The 19,677-nt window shown below is 44.9% G+C and overlaps 1 protein-coding gene across 1 annotated transcript; it reads left to right on the top strand.

The window, feature by feature from the left end:
- Positions 1–557: 557 nt before the first annotated feature.
- Positions 558–19,400, top strand: RSPH9 (radial spoke head 9 homolog (Chlamydomonas)). Its single transcript, XM_014951137.1, has 5 exons — positions 558–820; positions 1,059–1,221; positions 1,797–1,926; positions 2,470–2,616; positions 19,147–19,400. Exons 1-5 carry the CDS (start codon positions 594–596, stop codon positions 19,305–19,307), a joined length of 828 nt encoding a protein of 275 aa, XP_014806623.1. The 5' UTR covers positions 558–593; the 3' UTR covers positions 19,308–19,400.
- Positions 19,401–19,677: the final 277 nt, after the last annotated feature.

Below are 19,677 nucleotides of genomic sequence, written 5' to 3'. Positions count from 1 at the left end.
GCTCTCCTGCTTTTTGGACTTACCTTTGGATTCAGGCCTTTTGAAATTGAGGAACACCTACGCAGGACAGCCACCCCTAACTGGGTTCTTAACGGGATGCTGCTCCTCAGTGTCTCTGGCTCCCGGGACAGGGTTAGCTTCGCGCAGGACTGGCACAGCCAGATCTCTCCTGCAGCGCCCTGCTTTCTCCTTCCTTGCTCTAGGGGAAGCCTTCGGCCTGACCCACGCCGCCTCCTCGCCGTGCCTGCCCTGCTCTCCTCAGCTCCCGGCGGAGGGAAGGCCCGGGCCGAGGCGGCGGTTGCACGGCGCGGGAGGTCCCGTCGCCTCGTGTCTCCGCAGCCTGAGCCCGCCGCTCGGCCCGGCCGCCATTGTCCGCCTGCGCCCACCGACGCCGTTTCCATGGCAGCGGGGAGGCGGGATCCGCCGTTGCCATGGCGTCGCCGCTTCCCCCCGCCCTCCCCCGCGGCGTTGCCAGGGCGCTGACTTTGATTGACGTTCCCTCCAGCGGAAGCACGCCGCCGCCTTTGACCGCAGCCGCTCAGCGCCTGCTAGACCCGGCGACGGTTGCCCGGCAACGGCGACGCGGAGCCGCCATGGAGGCGTCGTCGCTGCCCGTCGCGCTGGAGCTGGTGTCCGGCGGCGGCGTGGGGCTGAGCCCGGAGAAGCGGGCGGTGCTGTGGTCCTCGCTGCTGCTCCTCCAGCGCGACTACCGCTTCGAGCGGGTCTGGTTCTGGGGCTGCATCCAGGGCGTGCGCGGCGCCTACTACATCGCCGAGGGGCTGGGCCCCGACCGCGCCGCGCCCCGCAGCCGCCTCTACAGGTGCGGAGGCTGGGCCGGGCCCCACCAGCCCTCCGTGCGGCGGGCGGGCAGCTCCCGGGGGGAGGTGGGAGCGGGGAGACCTAAATGGCCTTGGCAGGCTGGTGTGTGGGCTGGGGGCAGAAGGGAGGGCGCTGGAGGCTGCCCAGCTCTCCTTGCTGTGACCTGAGGGGGATGGCAAGGCTGCATCGAGCCCTGTTCTTCATCGGGCTCAGGCCTGTGTCCTGCTTGTCGCTGGCAGCTTGAACTGCGTGGAATGGAGCCTTCTGCCACCAGTGACCAAGGAGATGGTTATGCAGGCTGGGCAGCTGAAGGGCCGTTTCCAGGGGGATCCTTCCTTTGAGTATGAGTACACTGAGAGAAATGCAGAAGATGCTGAAGGATTGCTTGAAGATGGTAAGGAGGTAAATACAGCAAAACACTTTTGAACTCTCTTTGCTGCAGTCGTACCCCTCACACTGGACAGGTGGTGGCTCCTCCTTGTTTGTTTGTAATAAGCAGTTTGAGCCTTGTTCAGGCAGAATACACACAATGTCCTTTTTGCTGCCATTGTGTAGCAATGGTTTCTTGACTGAACTCTTACTACAGTTACTTCTGGAGTTAGACACAACTGGGAAATATTCTTTCTCCTTTATGTTTTACTGTGCACAATCGGTGTAGACGCTCCCTGCTGTGTCTGAAGCTCTACATAGGAACTGCAGGTACCATTCTTTATAACTGAATAGACAAGTCATAAGCAGCTTAACTGAGAGGGAGGAAAGCATGGATGAAGGGGAGGGATGGTTAATTCTTTGGTGAGTCTAGACTGTTCCTAGCCGCATTCTTATGAGAAGAATGTTTGATTTGTCATCCTCCTCTTAGTGCCATTGGGCTCCAACCTGATGAGTCTGTGGTGGTTTCTATTGTCACTTGGAGTTTATTTTCAGAAATGACAACAAGGAAAGCCCTGCCTTTAAAATTCTCCTATTTTTCTTTAAAGCCCATGATCAAGGAGGAGGCCCGCCTTGTAGCTACGATAGAACAGATAGACAGAGCAGTTGGTATCGTCCCCCGGGGGGCATTTGTGAAGACTCCTCTTGGGTCTGTGAGTGAAAACAGAAACTTTGAAGGTAAATTCTCATTGTCTTTATCAGAATCAACTGTACTTTGATCATAAAGGCTGTAAATTAAGATGTCTTTTTCTCTAGCTGGTGGTTTGATTTCAGGTTTATTTTTTCCTTGGATAAGATGAACAGGGAGGAGAGAATCCAGTGCCACTAATGTTCAGGTGCATGATTCAACTCTGGAAGGTGGGAGTAAAGTCAGTAATGGCTCTGAGTCATTATACCTGTAGTTCCCTTTGTCTGCGTATAGTTTATGTCGGTGTTTAGCAATTATATCTAGATATAGGACGTAACCAAAAGGGCACAGATGGTAGATCTCAACTCAGTGCCTGTTTCTTACCTGGAACTGCAGTTAGCGTGGTCTGCAATACACAGCATCAGGGAGTACTGCCATCCATTTCTGGCAAGTCTTTGGGGCTTCATGGGAGTCCACTGGAGAAAGACTGTCCTATGCTGTGTCCCATGTTTAGAGAAACAATATGACATTTGATGGTGTAACATATGTTAGCCCAGCTCACTGTATTGATGGTCACCAATGGCTGTTTGCAGGTCTTTCTTTGACGGAGGCAAAAAAGTTAAGTTCCTATTTCCATTTTACCGAGCCTGTTAACCTGAAGAATAAAACGCTGCTGGAAAAGGCTGACCTGGACCCATCCACTGACTTTCTAGACTCTCTGGAGCACGATATCCCACAAGGTAAAGGTACCAGAATCAAGGGATGCAATGAGAGGAAGGGCAGTCTTAGTAGCTTAGGAAATGCTGAGGTGACAAGATGTGGGTTGCTGTAGAGTTCATATGCTTGGGAGAAGCTCCTGTAAATCTGTAAAGGAGCTTTATCCTTTACTAAATTTTGTGCTTAATTCCTTTTTTGAAGCAATTATAAACACTTAAAATGGTAAGATGTAAGTGTACCAGGGCTGTCACATCCTCACAACAGTTCTTCTGACCATACCAGCAGTTACCCACTCTGCCTAAGTGCCATATTCCCTCCTGACTTCTGTAAAGGCTGTGACAGCTGGTGTCCCCATCAGGAGAGATAACTCCACCAGCGATAGAGGCAGTTTATGTGAAGTATTTCACGGCTCTTGTCCCACCCAGTATTGCTGCTCTTTATCTAAATGGGCTCTCATTAACACTAAACTGATATCTCTGGGAGGCTATCACACTTTCCTTCGATAAACTGTGTTAGAAATGCTGTAGTGTGGAATAATTTGTACTGTAGTGGGATTACACACTGTGGAAGGAGAAAGGAAGATGTGCATAATGGAATGTATTTTCAGTTCACATCTCTACAGTTCTGCTGGACAACTGTTAAATATATTTAAAGCCTCTTCCAGGGATTTCTCTGGCAGGATATTTCTCTAAAGAGATGGGAACGACTTGTTTCTAACTGCTTTTTGCTGATTTGCTGCATTTTTTGGATTGAACCAGGCGATTCCACATCCTGCTGTCTAGAGGGATTCTTGGGACACAGAATTTAGGTTTGCTACTTTATTCTTATCCTGGAGTAGCAGAATAGGATAGAGGGAGTCCTGTGCCAGATGGAATTGGCTGGAAGGACACCACTGGCTGAAGTTGCCAGTGCTGTAAATAACTTTTCAGACTTTGTCATATATATATACACACATGTATCTCTCAATCTTTTCTTTGACAAAAAAAGAACTGAGAATGAACCTAGTGAACTCCTGTCTGAACTCTGAACATTTTTGATGGTTCAGAGCATAAACAGTGCTGAAATCTAAATCATTGTTCAACTTACTGGGAGTGTCCTTGCTGCAGTCATTTTCCACAGGTGTAGTCTGGAGAGACTGCACATTTTTACATACACTGGCTCATTGAGTTCGCCCTTTTGGCTGAAAGAGGAGTATTGCCTATATACCTCCTGTGAAAATTTTAGCTGCAGTTTTGTATGGTAGTTCAGCCATTGCTGCTATTTGCTCCCCCCCCAGCCCACCTCATTTTTTCTAGAGTTTGTGGTAGGGAGACTTTTTTAAATTTTGTGAGGCCTGAAACCACAGAGCCACTGCAGCAGGACCCAAATCTGCCGTGCTTTCTATGTTTCCACTAGAAAATGGGCTAAGAGCCTGAAGGATAATTTGCATCACAGCTGGTTTTAGCCACTTTCAGTTGTGATGGAGAATGGCACCTTCGAAAGATTACAGATCTCATACTGCAGTGTTTCTCATCTAGTTCAAGAGACCAGGCAACTGGCAGCTCATGCTGTATGTTAGACATGAACATGGCCGTGGCAGTTTTGTGGAAGTCTTTAAATCAAATTTGACTTGGCAGACAGAAAGTGGGGCTCAGGTGTGCCACTGTCCTGTTTGTCTTCCTGTGGCAACCTCAGGTCTGTGTAAGCTTGAAGCTTTGTGCCCTTCCCAAGAGGTTGTTGTGTTGCTGATAGTGCAGATCTCAGTCTCTCCAAAAAAAGTTACCTCTCTAAGACTACCTGAGCTCAAGTGCAGCTGAGTGCTTCTTTATGGAAGAGAAGAAGATTCATCATGGTGCCTGTGCAGCTCTGGCTGTATTGTCCTGCTCTTCTTTGGACTGAACTTGGGTATTGATGGAATGAGCTTGTCAGGCGAAGGAAGTAAGACAGAAACTGGTTTCAGGATCAGCAAGGGATGTAGCCTCTCTAATTGGACTCTATCACATGCAGATAGGAGCACAGACATTAAAGAAAGATCAACCCACCCCTCTTTAACAAGCATTCAAGTTGCGTAGAGCACTGGTTGCTTGTGAAAATGTGGGGGGAAAAAAAAGAACAGAGGGCAGACACAGGCTTTCTGCTGATTTTATCACTGTGGCTCTGCCAAAGCTACTCATTCCTTGTTGCAAGGCACTCAGACTCTGTTTTTTGGATTACCTTCCTTCAACTCTGCCACTGCATGTTCTTTCTGACCCAGAGCAGACAGTGCTTTTTCTATTTCCTGACATGTTGTTCATAGCTCTGGCAAATCCCCTTATTTTGCTCTGAAGCTTTTCTTGCCTTTCCTGTCTAGATCTTCTCTTGTTATTGTCAGAGCAGAAGTAGGAATTCCCAAATCTATTGCATCTAAAATTGTGACTGAAGCCAGAATTGTCTCTGCCATCGACAAACGCTCAAAAAGCGTATTGAGGGTGAGCAACATCTGAGTGATGCTCCCAGCCTGCATTGCCTACAATTCCCCAAGCATCTTAAAAGACCTAAAGAACAGGACTGAGAGATTAAGGGCTGATTCTAACCTGTCTTAAAGTAATAACTCTGTTGGAATAGTTTTCTTTATTAATTGGAGACTGAGGATCTGTGACGGCTGTCAAGGGGGTAACTGTCATAAAATGTATGGTGTGTCATTCTAGGAGAGCAGAGGTGTCTTGCAGAATGAAAAGTTGGAGGCAGAGAGAAGATTTTATATGACAGCTGAGAGGTGGGAAGAAAGGAAGTTAAAACTGGATGGAATACAGGAAACAATGGTAAAAGCAGAGAGTTTAGTGCAAAATTGGAAAACCTAGAGTTTTGTAACAAAACTGTCTGCCACCCTTATCTTCACCAGTGATACCTCTGGTGATTGCAGGTTCCAGATTCTGTCTGTGTGTCTATCTGTCAGGTTATCTGTGCGCTTTAAGAGTTCAGAATATGTTGCTGCTCCTCCTCTAACCATACTGTGAGTCTGTTTTTTCTTGGTGTCACAGCTTCCACAGGCAAGTGACTGTGTGACTTAGCTTTTATTGAAAAAATACTTTTTTTTTAAGTGATTGTAGAGAAAAGTTGGAGAATGTGAACCCTCTCTCAAAAGCAAATTCAGTCAGTTTATTCCTTTTAAAATCTCCAGCTCTCTCAGCCACTCAGAATTTGAGTGGCTTGACTCATGATTTTTGAACACGGCGGGGTTACGATACTGATCTTCTGTCACCACAGTATCAGATCATGTAATGCTTCATTCTGATCCAAATGGCCAGCTGGCCAGAATGTTGCATGCTGGGATCTGTAGGTTTTGCTAGCCATATGTCTGCATTAAAGATAAGCTTGTTTGCTCTAGTCTAAGCAGACAATCTGCTCAACTTTATGCACAATTAGATGTAGCTTTTCAGCTGCTGGCAGATTGCCAGCGCGGTCCTTTCTGCTGCATGGCGTTCTGCACCCTGGGCGAGAGCATTTCGGAGCTAGAGTTGTGGCAGTTTTACATGTGCTTGTAGATAATGGAATGGCAAAGCAAATAGCAATAATTCCTAGCATGCCTACAGCATTTTCACTTGATGACCTAACGTTGTGTAGATATGAAATAGTAGTCCCTTGTCAGGCATCAACGTGATGGGGAAAGTGAAAATGGAGGGGGAAGGATGATTTTACTGTGACCATGGTCAGGCAATGCTATGCTTTGCAAGGATAAAGGAAGGGGATAGGAGAAAGCCTAAGGTACTAGTGTAGAATGGAAAGCTTGGGAGGAAACAAAGTAGGGGATGGAGAATTCAGTTCTTTGGTGCTTTCAAACTACAGTTCAGAAAAGCAATAACTTGACTTTGAAGGTTTGTTACAGATTACTTACTCAGGTCACTTTGATATGGAGATAAGGGACACCAACAGGGCATTGTTTAAAACTGATGCAGGAGGAGAAGTATGTCAGAGGCAAAGGGAAAGAAAAATGTAGATAGGAAAAGATATGAGTGGAAATAGGATTTCTATGGGAAGAGTTCATTCAGAAGTCATGACTCCCAGTCAAGAAATAGCTGCTTTTGGCTAAAAGTCTACTACAGTTCACTGGTGAAGTAAAAGTAGGAATTAGAATTTTTTAAAAAAAAAAGCAATATAAAAGGAAATGCAGGAAGATGGGAACAATTAATGGTTGATATAAATTGGAATTGATAATGAGTAGAAAATTACAAAGGAAGCCAGGATAGCCTGGAGTAATCCATGACAATTATAAGGAGGATTTTTTCTACTATATTGAGAGGAAAAGAAAGCATAGTAACGGTACTGGAAACTGTCAGTAAATGGTGATGGTATAAAAGCTGATAAGAATGTGGAAGGCCAGAAATACTCAATTTTTTTTTTTCCTGGTTTGTTTTGGAAAGAATATGCTCACATCAAATGAGGACAATAAAATACTGTTTCGGACAGTTTTCAGACTATTTACTAAGGGAGGATAGAGTTAGGCAGCCGTTTCTGTTTGTCAAAAATTGACAATGGCAGAGCCAGATAAGTTACTTCTGAAATCATTATTTCAGGAGACTTGTGGCATACTTGCGATGCTAACTTTTAATAAATCCCAGCATTAAAGAAATATTCCCCTAAACTTATCTTGATTAGTTGTTGTGATTCAGAAATCACTGAATGGGTGTATTTCTGGAAAGAGTCAGAAGGGGCTTTGGCTGGGACCAGTGCCAGTATTGATATTCTTCAACTTATTTGTAAATGATCTAGAAGTAAAGGATTGGTGGAGATACAAATAATGACAAGGGCAAGACAGCTACAGAGATCTGGTAAATTTGGCTTACTTTAATAGAGTACATTTTGATTTAGCTATCTGCAAAATCATGTATCTAAGAGCAGGGACTGGAAGCCAGACTTGTATTCTGGAACCTGTGACTCTGAAAGGAAATCCAGGCACAACCCACTGAACATCAGCTCCCTGTCTGATCCCGAGACTTAAAAGGCTAATATGATCTCTAGATGTATAAACAAGGGCGTAGCAAATAGGAACAGGGAGATGACTTTTCTTTTGCATATACTGTTAGAGGAATCAGAACTGGATTACTGCACATTTCAAAACTGGAGAGCTGCAGAAAAGAGCCACAAATGATTCAAGGGCTGGTGAGAGACATAAACAGTTCAATCTGTTTATCTTATGGAAAAGAACATGAGGATGACTGTATTACACTATGTAAATACTCCATGGAGTTTAAGTATTGGGTAGTGAAGATCTATTTAGTATAGCAGAGAAAGGCACAACAGGAACCTGCAGCTGAAAATTATAGCCAAAAAAACTAAAATGAAAGATTAGATAAAAATTTTAACAGTGAAATGTTTACCAGCTATCAAGTGCAATGGATGAGTCTGTGTCTCTTGGTATCTTAGCATCATGCTGGATATCTTCCTGGGAATTGTGTTTTAGCCAAATGCAAATATAAGGTGCTAGTCCCAGACATGAGTAACTGAGTTCAGTTTAACAGGCAGTGGTATGTAGGAGTCTAGAACAGATATTTCCTGGTAGCCTGGCTGTAAAATTGACGGCAGCTGTGGAGGGTGATGTTTAGCTTGGGCTTCTTCATTGTCAGTGGCAATATTTAGCTTAGATATTAGCAAGAAATTCTTTACTGTGAGGGTGGTGAGACACTGGAACAGGTTGCCCAGGGAAGCTGTGGATGCCCCATCCCTGGCAGTGTTCAAGGCCAGGCTGGATGGGGCTTTGAGCAACCTGCTCTAGTGGGAGGTGTCCCTGCCCATGGCATGGGGTTGGAACTCGATGATCTTTAATCTTGTTCCAACTCAAACCATTCTATGATTCTATGAATAACACAAAGATGACAATGGGTTCCTGAGACAGTGACTCTTAAGCGGAGGACTCTCAGTGTCCATTGTGGAGGGTAAACTGGGGAGCTGAGATCTCTCAGATGTAATTGCTGACTCTGTAATGTTGGAAGAAATTTTATAGCATCATTTTAAATGGGTATACAATGGCAGTGTGGATCATGGTGAGTCTTGTCTACTTGCTGTTTCAAGATTCAGCTAGAGGAGGAGAAGAAGTGCCTAGACAGAAAAGAATTTCTGCTCCTTTACTATTTTGACTGTGGAGGAAGTGACAATTACTTAGTCTGTAGCTCTGTTTCTTCACCTGAAAGTGCAGTGGTTTTGGAGCATTCCTTATACAGCATTACAGACAAAAGGGATTTGTGGCTATTTCCTTGACTGAATACTTTGGGCATTAGCCTTTCTGTAAGCTTGCTGAACAGTAGCCTGGGTTAGAACACTAACCTTCCAGTCCTCTGAGCTTCATTAGCACATTCTTTATTGGTTTAGCAAAGACTGATGCTTAATGGGCCCTTGAAGATGGAGGGGTTGCATTTCTAAGTGGGAGATAGTTTCCTTTGGTCACTCTCAAGGGCCATTTTGGTAGCCTCATCTTGGCTGTCCCAAAAGCCCAGGTGCTGGAAGGAAGAAGGCCAGGAGACACAAACCTGCTTTATCTCCATGCATTAGCAGAGCTAATTAACTCCCTTTCGACCGCCCCTCCAGGCGATTAATCCCCTATCAGCCTCCGTCTCCAGCCATTTGAAGAGTCTGTGTCTGCAAAGGTATTTACAACCGCCAGCTCACTAGCAGAGAGCAAGGCGGCCCGTTATCAGGGCTCTAAGACAAATGGCTGCCTATCTCCCCAGTGGCCTTGCAAAATCCAGCAAAGTGCTATGCTGTGCTGGCCACCTACTTTCACCCAGCCTCCCTTCTCTGCTAACATTTCACAGATGTGACCTGAGCCCTCCTCTTTCATTGCTTAACAATAAGCAGCACCTCCCCAGCTCTGTGAAAACTGAGAGCAAGAGCACTTTACTTCTTAGCCTGCCAAGAGCCACATGGGGACAAGGCTTTTCAAGCTGTCTCACTGAAATCCAAACTAAAAGACCCATAATGAATGAGAGGGCAGTGCTTCATGTTAGCAAGGATAAAAAGAGGTAGCCAAAATGTAAACTGAAATACCTATTGTGGTTCACATCTAGGAGAGGTGATCCTTGGGCTTGTTGAACGTGTGAAGCTGAACTACAGTATCCCATGGAGTTACCTGACATTTATACCAAGTTGTTTTGACAAACAAGCTGTATAACATGGTGTTAGAGAAGGAGTAAAACACATCAGAGCAGTCGGCTTTCAGATGTGGGAATCGAACCGAATAGCTGGCTCAGTGGGTTATTAGTTAGTACCTGAATTTCTCTGTTAAAACTGAAGTCAGCCATCCCTAGAAATAATTCTCGGATGGCTGTAGCTGCTACTTTCCAGCAGGGCGCACTATGGTGCCAGCATTGTCAGTGCTAAGTACAGAAAAGGCAACCACAGAAATCTTAAATGAGAAAGAAAAGCACCAAGAGCAGCATCCAATTGAGGAGAAGGTATAGCCTGAGTTTTCAGACTGTGTGTGGTATACTGACCTCCCGAATTGTAGGTATGGAGAAGAGACTCTGTCCCTTCTAAGCTTAGGCAGTTTCTGGAAGGATCACTGAAGTTTTCAGGAGCTTTCTTAGCATCCTTAGCGATCACAGACATACAATAGACATACACAAATACATAAGCATGTCTCCTACATTCTTCAAAAGTAGAGACACTGTTCATTTTCGCTAGTGATGTGTGGACTGGAGAGCCTTTAGTGGCTTTTAAGCCACTCCTGCAGTGACCCAGGAGAGTTGCCGAGGAGCAATACAAGATGTTGTCCCTCCTATACCTGGGGCACTGCCCGCTCAGGAGTTCAATATTGGACTGGAACCTCTCACGTGGCAGCACAGCAGGAGGACTCCAAAGCCAGTTAGTATTATATAGCTTGTGACTGGCTGTCCATTGTCTGCCTTGATTTCTGGAAAGGAGCCTGTTTTCCTTGGGCTTTGTGTCTGTGTGGTAATAAAGCAGTGCTTTCACTGCTTTTGGGTCCTAGGTCTATATCACCTCAGGGGTCTTGTTTAGTCAGAGGTCTTGGATAAATTTATATTGGAGCAGGGCTGCCGATCAGCTGAGAGCTGTGGTGGAGTCTTTCGCCCTCCTGAGCGCTGCAGTGAAAGGATGAGAACAGAAGCAGAGCCTTCATAGCAACTTTCCAGGGATTGTATTTAAAGTTTCTTCCTCCTCAGTAAAAGAAATCATTGCCCACTCTGTCTCCATTTCTGATCCTGGTTCGTTGGACATGAAAAGGAGATGAGCTTCTTGCTGAACTGATGGGAAATGCTGGTAAAGCCTCTTAGAACCAGAAGTTGTAGTTTTATCACTGTATCAGTCAGCCTTGGCCTAACCCTTTCTCTAGGTAATGGTGAAAAATTACTGGCTGGGGAAAGCCTAGAGCAGTCTGTGTGTCACTGAAGTCGGAACGAGGTCAGCTTTTGCTAGGAGTGATCTATTTCTGAAGGGGCTCCATGTAGGGAGTGGCAGCTTCTGCCTGCCCCACAGTTGGCAATAGTGCCAGCCCTGCATATAGCTTTCCTTTGCTGTTTGCTGCCCCTTTGGCCATAGAACTTTTGCAGGGAGAGAGTCAACAGGCATTGTCTTGTTTTGCTGTAGACAAATACCATACGGATTGAAATTCTGCATGCTGAAGGGGTGTGTGGCTGTGTATAGCGAGAAAAGGATTTGTACAGCAGTTGTGCTCTGCAGAGCTAGGCTATCCCAGAAGATGCTTAGCCATCTTTAGTGTTCAGAATTAGCTTGAATATCAACACAAGCAAGCTGTGCTGTGTGCGTATGCTCAGTGTGACAGTCTTCTCAGCAACTGGTAAACTCTTCAGGTAACATGGGCCAGAATTTGTATCTAGTTTAGTATGAAAACATCGACAGTTTATAATCTGTGCCATCTGTTCCTCATCCTGAGCCCTTTTAACTACTCCTGCTAATTTGATGATGAGGTAAGAAGTACGACTGGGGTACTGAGGGGGCTTGTAGCCTTGCCCCTCCTGCAGGAGAGTGAATTGGACGTGCTCTAAGCATTTGGTGGGTTTTGAATCCCAGCATTGACTGCTTTGTGTTCTCTCAGAATTCAGAGATCAATGTGAGGTTCTTTGCCCCTAATCCAGCCCTGGTTCATCATTATCACCTCCTCAAAGTGGCCAGTGCTTTGTTATCAGGAGAGCAAAATCTTACAAGGTGGCCATAATCTCCTCTGAGAGTCAGACAGATATTCTCCCGTGGGTAAGAAAGTGACAGTGACCGAAAGCTCTAGGGGGAAGCAGGCTAGAACAAAGCTGTCCATTGCATCCTTTCATCAAACTGTTAATCTTTCTTTCAAAGACATCACATTTGTTTGGTGACAAAAGCCCCAAAGAAGCTGAATTGAGCCTGAAATCCTGTAGCAAGATTTAGAGGAAGCGTCTTTCATTCAGAGCAGGGAGGGGCGAGAGACTCCTTCTTTTTCTTCCTACCAGCCAATGGGCTCACAGAAGCCCACGAAGGTGACGGATTAATGCAGGGGCTCCCCAGGTAGATGCTACGTGACTCCCGGCACGCTCCAAAAACGTTTCCACAGCGACCAGCTGAACAAGAAATATATAGTGTGATGGGATCCAGCATAAACTTGTGCTTTGGAGGATGCTTTGCCACTCTGAGTGATTTCTAAATTCACTACAGAAGACCCAAAATACAATGATCTGTATTGTAGTTGCCAGAATCCAAAAATAGCGGGGATTTTAATCAGTTTTTCCTACTCCTTTTAAGTTGTCATTGCATATTGTGTTGCTGTTTCCTCTAGTGCACAGCCCCATTCCAAATCTTCATTCTGGATGCTTTCTGTGCAATGTCTGCATCTTAACAACAACAACAAAAAAGTAAAAAGGATTCTAGCTCTATTGTAATTGTCAGGTGAATTTAGGACTAAAGGGTAAACTAACTGGACTATAAGGGAGGCTGCAATTTTATGTGTATTGCTTCTGTGCTAGCTTTTTCCGTGCTTCCCATCCTCTGCTGCTCATTTATGTCTGTGTATTGTCCCTTCTTTTGTGTTGGCATTGCTGGCTGTGCAGACAGATTCCAGCTGGAAAAATAACTTTATTTTTGGCTAGACTATTTTTCAGCCAGATCGTTTCCCTGACCTGGTTCACTAAGCAGTAAATAAGCACTTTTGTGGTCTCTGTGATGGAAGAGTGGTGAGGGGGGGGAATAAGGGTTTGAGGGCAGAGACTGCTTCAACTGGATTAAGCAGCGCTGTTGTCAGATGTCTAAGTATGGCCTGAATTTCACCTAGTACTCGGAGACGCCTGAATACTGTGCATCTGGGCCACCACTGCAATCCCTGAGTCTTCCTTGTCAGCAGGAACAGGTACTTTGTGTGTAAATGAAAGGCCCAGGCCTGTCTTAATCATTTTTGCTGCAGAGGCATCCCCAGTGCGAGAGAATAATGGAGAGAAAAAGTCTCTGAAGAAAGATCACTTTACTTTGAGGACTGGGCATGGATGTATCTATGTGTGAAAGACATGGCAGGCATTAGGACCAAGCAAGAGCCGCTTGGCAGCATCTGAATGTTTGTAAGCTGTGCTTTCCTGGCTCTGGTGGCTTTTAAAAATAGCACCGAACCTGCAACCAGTCTGTGTTTTTATTTAATTATTATTAAATAGTTATATGGGGAATTGGAAATATTGACAGCAGTGTTAACATATGGGGTGCAGGTGGTGTGTCAAGCAAATGAAAGAGGTTTAGTTTGCAGCCAGTAAGTGGCATGAAGGAGTTTGAGCCCCATCTACGAGTGTTTGGATGTGTCCTTATGGTTGGTAGGCTGTGCGTGAAATATCTGTGTGGCGAAATTTGTTGAGAGCCAGAGCGCAGTGACCTTTCCTTACAGCTGCTCTGCCTTGCAATTTGTCTTTGTTCCCTACAGACAGCAAATTAGAAGTAGGAAGCTCTTCCCGGTGTAGGATTTTCTGTTGGAGGGAAATGGAAGCTAAATCCCTCGGGTGTAGTGTAGCTTTGTCAGAGCTAAATGCTTAGGGTCGCGCAGCGGAGCAGTGGCTGCTTTTGCAAAGGGAAACTGTTATGTTGCCCCGCTCTGGGTGTTCATCTTTGTCCTATAACTCAATACTTCACTCTCACTCAGGACTGACTGCAGAAAGATCTGTTATAACCTGCTGTTATGGCAGCATATTGTGTTAATGGTAAGTGCAACCACGCTGCAGCTGCTTTTCCCTTAAGACATTTCCTCCTTTGAAGAGGAATTGATAATGTCACTTTTATGACCTTCTGTGAGCTTTTGCGACGTGGAGCCTCTGTATCAGGCTGTCTAGCTTATAAAGCTGTTTCTTCTCAAACTTGCACTGAAATGAGGCGTTGCTGAATCACCTCCAAAGCAGCAATGTTATGAGAGGTCATACTAAAAGTGGACCAGTTAAGGCAGGAAAGTTCTTCTGCAAACAGCCCTCTTAAAAGGCTTTTGTTTAAAAGCTAATGTCTCACGCACCCTATTGCCTTTGTGAATTACAAGATTCAGCCCAAAGCTGAGACAGACTTGGGGGATGAGACAGGGATTTCTATTGGCGACTGGAAAAGAAGAAGAAGCCGAGAAGGAGGTTGACTTTTGAAATTCAGCCCTGGTGTCCTGGCAGCTGTTGAAGGGCCATAAACAAGGCAGTGGTTTAACACTGGGTGAGCATCAGGATCTTCAAAGCACTTTCTTGTTTGGGAAAGATGTAAGGAACTCCTCAGAATTCCTGCCTGTGTTTGGAGGGGTGGAGGCTGCAGCCTGATCCAAAGAGGGAATAGGAAGCTCCAGATCTTCATCCAGCGGATATTTTTCCCATGCTCTTTCCTCCCACACAGCAGCTCCCTCCCTTCCCTTCTGGAGCAGCAACAGGCAATATTTTCAGCACAGACAGTGCTTGGCTTCCCTAGATTTGCTGGGTGCAGCTTAAGAATTAACTTGCTCTTTTAAAAAATGTATTTTGAAAAATGGAGACCTCACCAGGGCAGTGTTACTATGAGAAATCTCTAGCGTGAGAGCAATGACCTCCAGTTCCCTGCACCTCAGTGAGCTTTGCATGACGAGTGAAGTTAACTCTGCTGCCTGATTTAGGGACAACACAGGCTACAGCTTGCACGTAGATGCAAGTTAAAATCAGTATTTAACTCTAGGAAAGCCAGCTTTTACTTGCTGTCTCCTAGTTCTAGTTGTATTCCCTCCAATGCAATTAATAACTTTTATTCTTTTTTCCTGACAACTTTTATCTAGGTGTCTTGCTGTACCTTACAGAGTGATGCTCTGAGCTTCCCAGTTTCCCAGTAAGAGACATATTGTGGGACACAGGGGCAATGATGAGCACAGGGGCTGCCATGGGATATCATGAGCCAATGTTAGAAAAGTTTTGAACCCAACATCCTGCTTCTGCATTTTTATAATAATACAGACCTACACCTACCTATGCAATGATTTTAGTCCAAGAACCATTTGTAATAGCAGGGAAGTTAAAAAAGAAAAGAAAAAGATAAAAGCAAAATTTAATTTTCATAATTCTCCTCATCTCTTTTTATATAATATTATTAAATGCATTTATAAGGCTTTCTCCTGAAGGAGGAAAGAAAGCACATTCATTTTAAGCTCTTATTTCATACTACTAATTAGCTACTGTTTAAAGTACTTTTAGAGTGATTTATGACATCATTATTTCAAACTCCTACAAGAAAGGTGGGCCTGAAAAAGTGATTGTCTGAAAATGTGATGTCTTCTAAGAAAGCAGACACCAGCATTGTGTATCAAGTGCAGTTTCTGAATCGGGTTTACGTGTTGCAAAAATCTACCCTGGAAAAATATACCAAATAAATCACCTCTGCTAGCTGGGTTAGAAAAATGGCCCCAATGACCTGGTTAGTAAAAGGTGGAAGGTGGCACTGTTGCTGCCGTTTGGCTCTGCAGAATATGGAGTAGCTCTATGACTAATCATCATTTTGTCTGAAAACAGGATCTGAGTGAAAATATTGTAACAGTTTCAGGCTGTTTCTTACAGTTTTTCCTGTCCTCAGCCTATGCTGTGTCGGTCCAGTTGGGATTGCCCTTAAGTAACCTGCTTGTTTTGTTCAGGTCCTCGTTTCACAGGAAGACTTATGCAGCATCAGCAAAACTTTATTGTTCGTATTTGCATAGAACTAGATGCAGAATCCAGGATCAGAAACGAGCTGGAAAATATAACAACTTAATATTCCCCAAAGGTCTCACATTTATGAAATGACAAATCTGAGCCCTTGGAGAATCTGCAGCTTAGACAGACGGTAGGGAAATGAAGCAGCTGCACATCGCAGCCTTCAGAGATTGAGCATAAAGTGTCTTCAGTTAGATCTGTCCATTTCTGCCAGGTGTGAAGGTGCATGGGAAGTTCCTTTGATCAGCAGTTAACTGCTGATGAATACTCTGCAGAGACTGATAAGCCCGTGTGACGCTGGGTAGATGTTCTGAGGAGATTGTGGATCCATGTAGTGTATTGTCCCAGAGCATAGATAAGGGGATTTAAAAATGTTGAACTTTATTGACTCTACCTTCTCTGCAAATCTGTCCAACAAAGAAGTCTGAATCCAGATACAGTTCCTGAGAGCGTTAATATCCCTATTTTCCTTCTCGCCTTTCCCATTTGTCACGCTCCAGGCATTTCTTTTTGTTCTTTGTAAATAGTTTGGGGCAGAGGGTTCATCTGTGTACATGAACATATATATACAAGCTATCACATGTACCCAGGCTGCTGGATGCTTCCAGTATGTTGGGAGGCATTAGCAAACTAGATAATCCCTAAAGGCTTTCACCACCCAGCAAGGCAAGGCACAGTCCTATTCTTGACAGACTTGCTTCTCAGAGGACTGGTCCTAAATCAAAGACAAGGAGAGTTCCTCATTCCATTACCTTTCGGTCAGAGAAACTCTTCCAAATGTTTACAGTCCCTTCTGCAAACCAGTGTGTAAGACAAGAACCACCAGTATTTGGATGAAGGACTTGCAGATCGTTTCTGCAAGTTCAAGCTGCAAGAAGCCTGCACTGAAAGCAAAGTCAGTTCAGTGTTCAAAGGAGAAATAGAGAAAGTTATTTGTAACAATTGCATTCAGACCTATTTGCTTGCCGCTTGTTGCTCAACAGCCCTACGCGTAGTCTAGCTACTGCCAATGTAAATGGCAGCAAATGCTGAAAACTTGTAGAGGCAAAGTTCAAGAAACTGTTTGAAAGCTTGTCCTTTGACAGCAGATGGCTGTACTGCTTCAGCCACTGGATGATCTTGCCTTCTAGTGAAGTGTTCTTCACCTGGGTTTCCATGCTACTCAAGTACTGAAGAACATGCAGACTCAAGAGAGACTCAGTCAGAATATGTAATCCCAGTGGCTGAACGATAATATGTGGTTTTACTCCAGGTACGACAATGATCCAGTCCAGTTTGTGTAGATATGAGTGGCACTGGAGAGACTGCTTGGGAGATGGGGGTTGCCTTGTACGTGAAACCACTGCTTGTGAAGACACCAGCTCATGTTTTAACTAGGACCTGCACAAAGAATATCACAGTGCAGGGAAGGTGAAAAGATGCCATACACCTATACTGATCCTGCCCAATTAAGTAGTGCTTTGCTTTACTGCTGTTCCAGCTGTTTGTCTTCAGTGGAAACATGGAGATGAGTCAGATGTAAGATCTCCACAGCAGAAATCTCCTGAGTCTTTAAAGACTGTGAATGTCTCTTTTGTACTTCTGACCTGCAGACAGTCACTGGACTGTCACAGAAGGTCACTATTCTTGCTCTTCATTTAGTTCCATGTTTGCACATAACTGAAGAGGGTACTTTGAAAGATAACACATCAAAGATGATGCAGGACTTATGTTGTGCATATTGCGGTATAACAAACCTATGGAACTTGCTAATGAAGGAGGGGAAACAAGGGTGTCCAAGAAACTTTTGAAAAGTATAGAAATACAGAGGAAAAGACAAGTGAGCAGCACAACTTGTGACACCTGGTTTTACAGGGCTTTGAACTGTGATGTTCCTTTCTGATTCTGCAGATGCCATTATATACATTTCCCCTCAACTTTCCTCCTCCCTCAAGCCCTCAACTACTGTAGTTTGCCATGAACTGCATATGAGACTACGTGTACTGAAAGCGAGCGTGCAAACACTGATTGCCCAGGTAGCTGTTGCCTCTTGGCTGCCAGGCAATCCAAACTCGCAGCTGCTGGCAGGCCAAACAAATAGCTGCAGAAGCTGCAGTCAACCCCTGGCCCGTGTTTGTGAAGACCTGTTGTAAGAACTCGCGGTGTTAAAGCCCTTCAGCCCTTTGTCGGATGTGACTAAAATTGGCCAGGAGTCAGAAGTTAGCGTGAGGGGGAGGACTGGCAGCTGACAGCAATTGCAGAAGCCCTTCCCCAGGCTAACCATGACATGAGTAAGCATGAGTCATAGCATAAATTGATGAGCCTAAAATTATCTACAAGGATGAATACTGTGTAACTGGCCCAACACATTATGGGCCTTCTGCTTACTCTGGAAGTGGCAGATTTTGGCTTTGGGTGCAGACAGGCTGAACGCTTGACTCTAGGCCAGTAGTAGCCTGACAGCTCCAACTGCATTTTTTTTTCATTTGGGCCTGCTGCTTTTGCTTTTTTGATGGAGATTCAGCAGGAACCTTCTTGCTTATATCGTAGCCTCTAAGTATTACTGATTTGGTGCCCTCCAGCAATGAATCCAACCTGATGCTCCAGCCCCCTCCCCTCCGGCATTGTTCCCAGGCTGTCGTGTCAGGCGCAAAACAAATACTCAGTGGCTCAGAGCTCCTTGCATCCAGGAGAAATTGCATTTTCGCATTGGCTCCAAATCTCCTCTGCAGAGCCAAAGCAAAATTAATGCGGAAACTAATCCCTTTGCCCCTACCACGCACATTCTCTTCAATGGTGGAGCCAAGAAAGACTGAAGAGAATTAACCTTTTCTGTCAATTTCTCTGAGACAGGAGATACCCCGCTTTTCAGTTTCTCTTCTTTTTCTTTCCCAGTTGCTGCATCAGGCAAGCCAGTCTTCCCTTGAGCAGGAAAGTGCCTTCTTCCTTTTCCCACTACTAATGCTATGAGTTTATTTTAAGAAGAAATTTCATACCTATGCAGGATTTCTATAGCTAGTCTTGGCTCTCTATAGCTATTAGCTAGACCAAGTAGGTGGCAGAGCTTGTTAGAGTAACTGCTGCCCACTCAGAAGCTGCCAAGAATAGCTGTAGTCTCTCCTAGGGATCAAATATCCAAGTCTGGAGCTCCAAGGGTCCCTTCCTGTGACGCATGTGACATTACCATCATAGCCATGGGAATATGCTACTGTGTGAAACTAGACAAACATCTGGGAACGAAGGCAGTCTGTAATGCCAGACTGACAAAAGAAAAAAGGGAAGTCAGGGAGACAGAAACCTTGATGCCCTCTTTTCAGCTGTCACAGATTCCAGTGCAGCCTTGTGCACTGTTAACTGGTCAGGCAGAACCCACCACAATCTTTCTCCAGGCTTAGGGACACCTTGCTCCAGGAATGCTGCCTCTTTCTCCTTTGCAGTTACTCATTAGCACATGTTCCTGCACAGGCTCCTGGACTGTCCAGCAAGAGAAGGGAGGTGCTGTGGTGGTGCTGCGGAGCCTGCTATGGCTGGGACTGACGTTCTACCATGTCCCAATGACCAAGCAATATGGCTATGTCTACTTTGGCACTGGCGAGAAGAACTTAGATCTGCCCTTCATGCTGTGATTCTCCTGTGTGCAATGAAGACTTGACAACATTTAGATTTTGTACTTAGGAGATTTTTGTTTACTGCTTGTTCTAATAAATGTGTGAAACCTCTGCACTTTGAGCAGGATTCTTTTGTGCCTGGACTCTGGCTCTGATTCTTTTCCTAAGACTTCACTATGTGCAATCATCCCTCAGCTCCAGATTGAATTCCCTGTAATGTGTCCTGCAGGTCCTTTAGATAGTAACAAATGAAGCCCAGGCCATCTGTCTGATTACAAAGGCACCATGCTCACACAAAAACTCTTTTGGAGACAACACAAATGAGTGCCTGCTGTCACCCATGAATGACAAACAAAAATAGTTTTGCCTTGCAGTCGGAGTAGAAAGC

The sequence above is a fragment of the Calidris pugnax genome, unplaced genomic scaffold, assembly GCF_001431845.1.
Source record: "Calidris pugnax isolate Ruff unplaced genomic scaffold, ASM143184v1 scaffold24, whole genome shotgun sequence".
NCBI lineage: Eukaryota > Metazoa > Chordata > Aves > Charadriiformes > Scolopacidae > Calidris > Calidris pugnax.
Note: the sequence above shows the minus strand (reverse complement) of the source record. Positions and strands in the feature narration are given on the sequence as shown.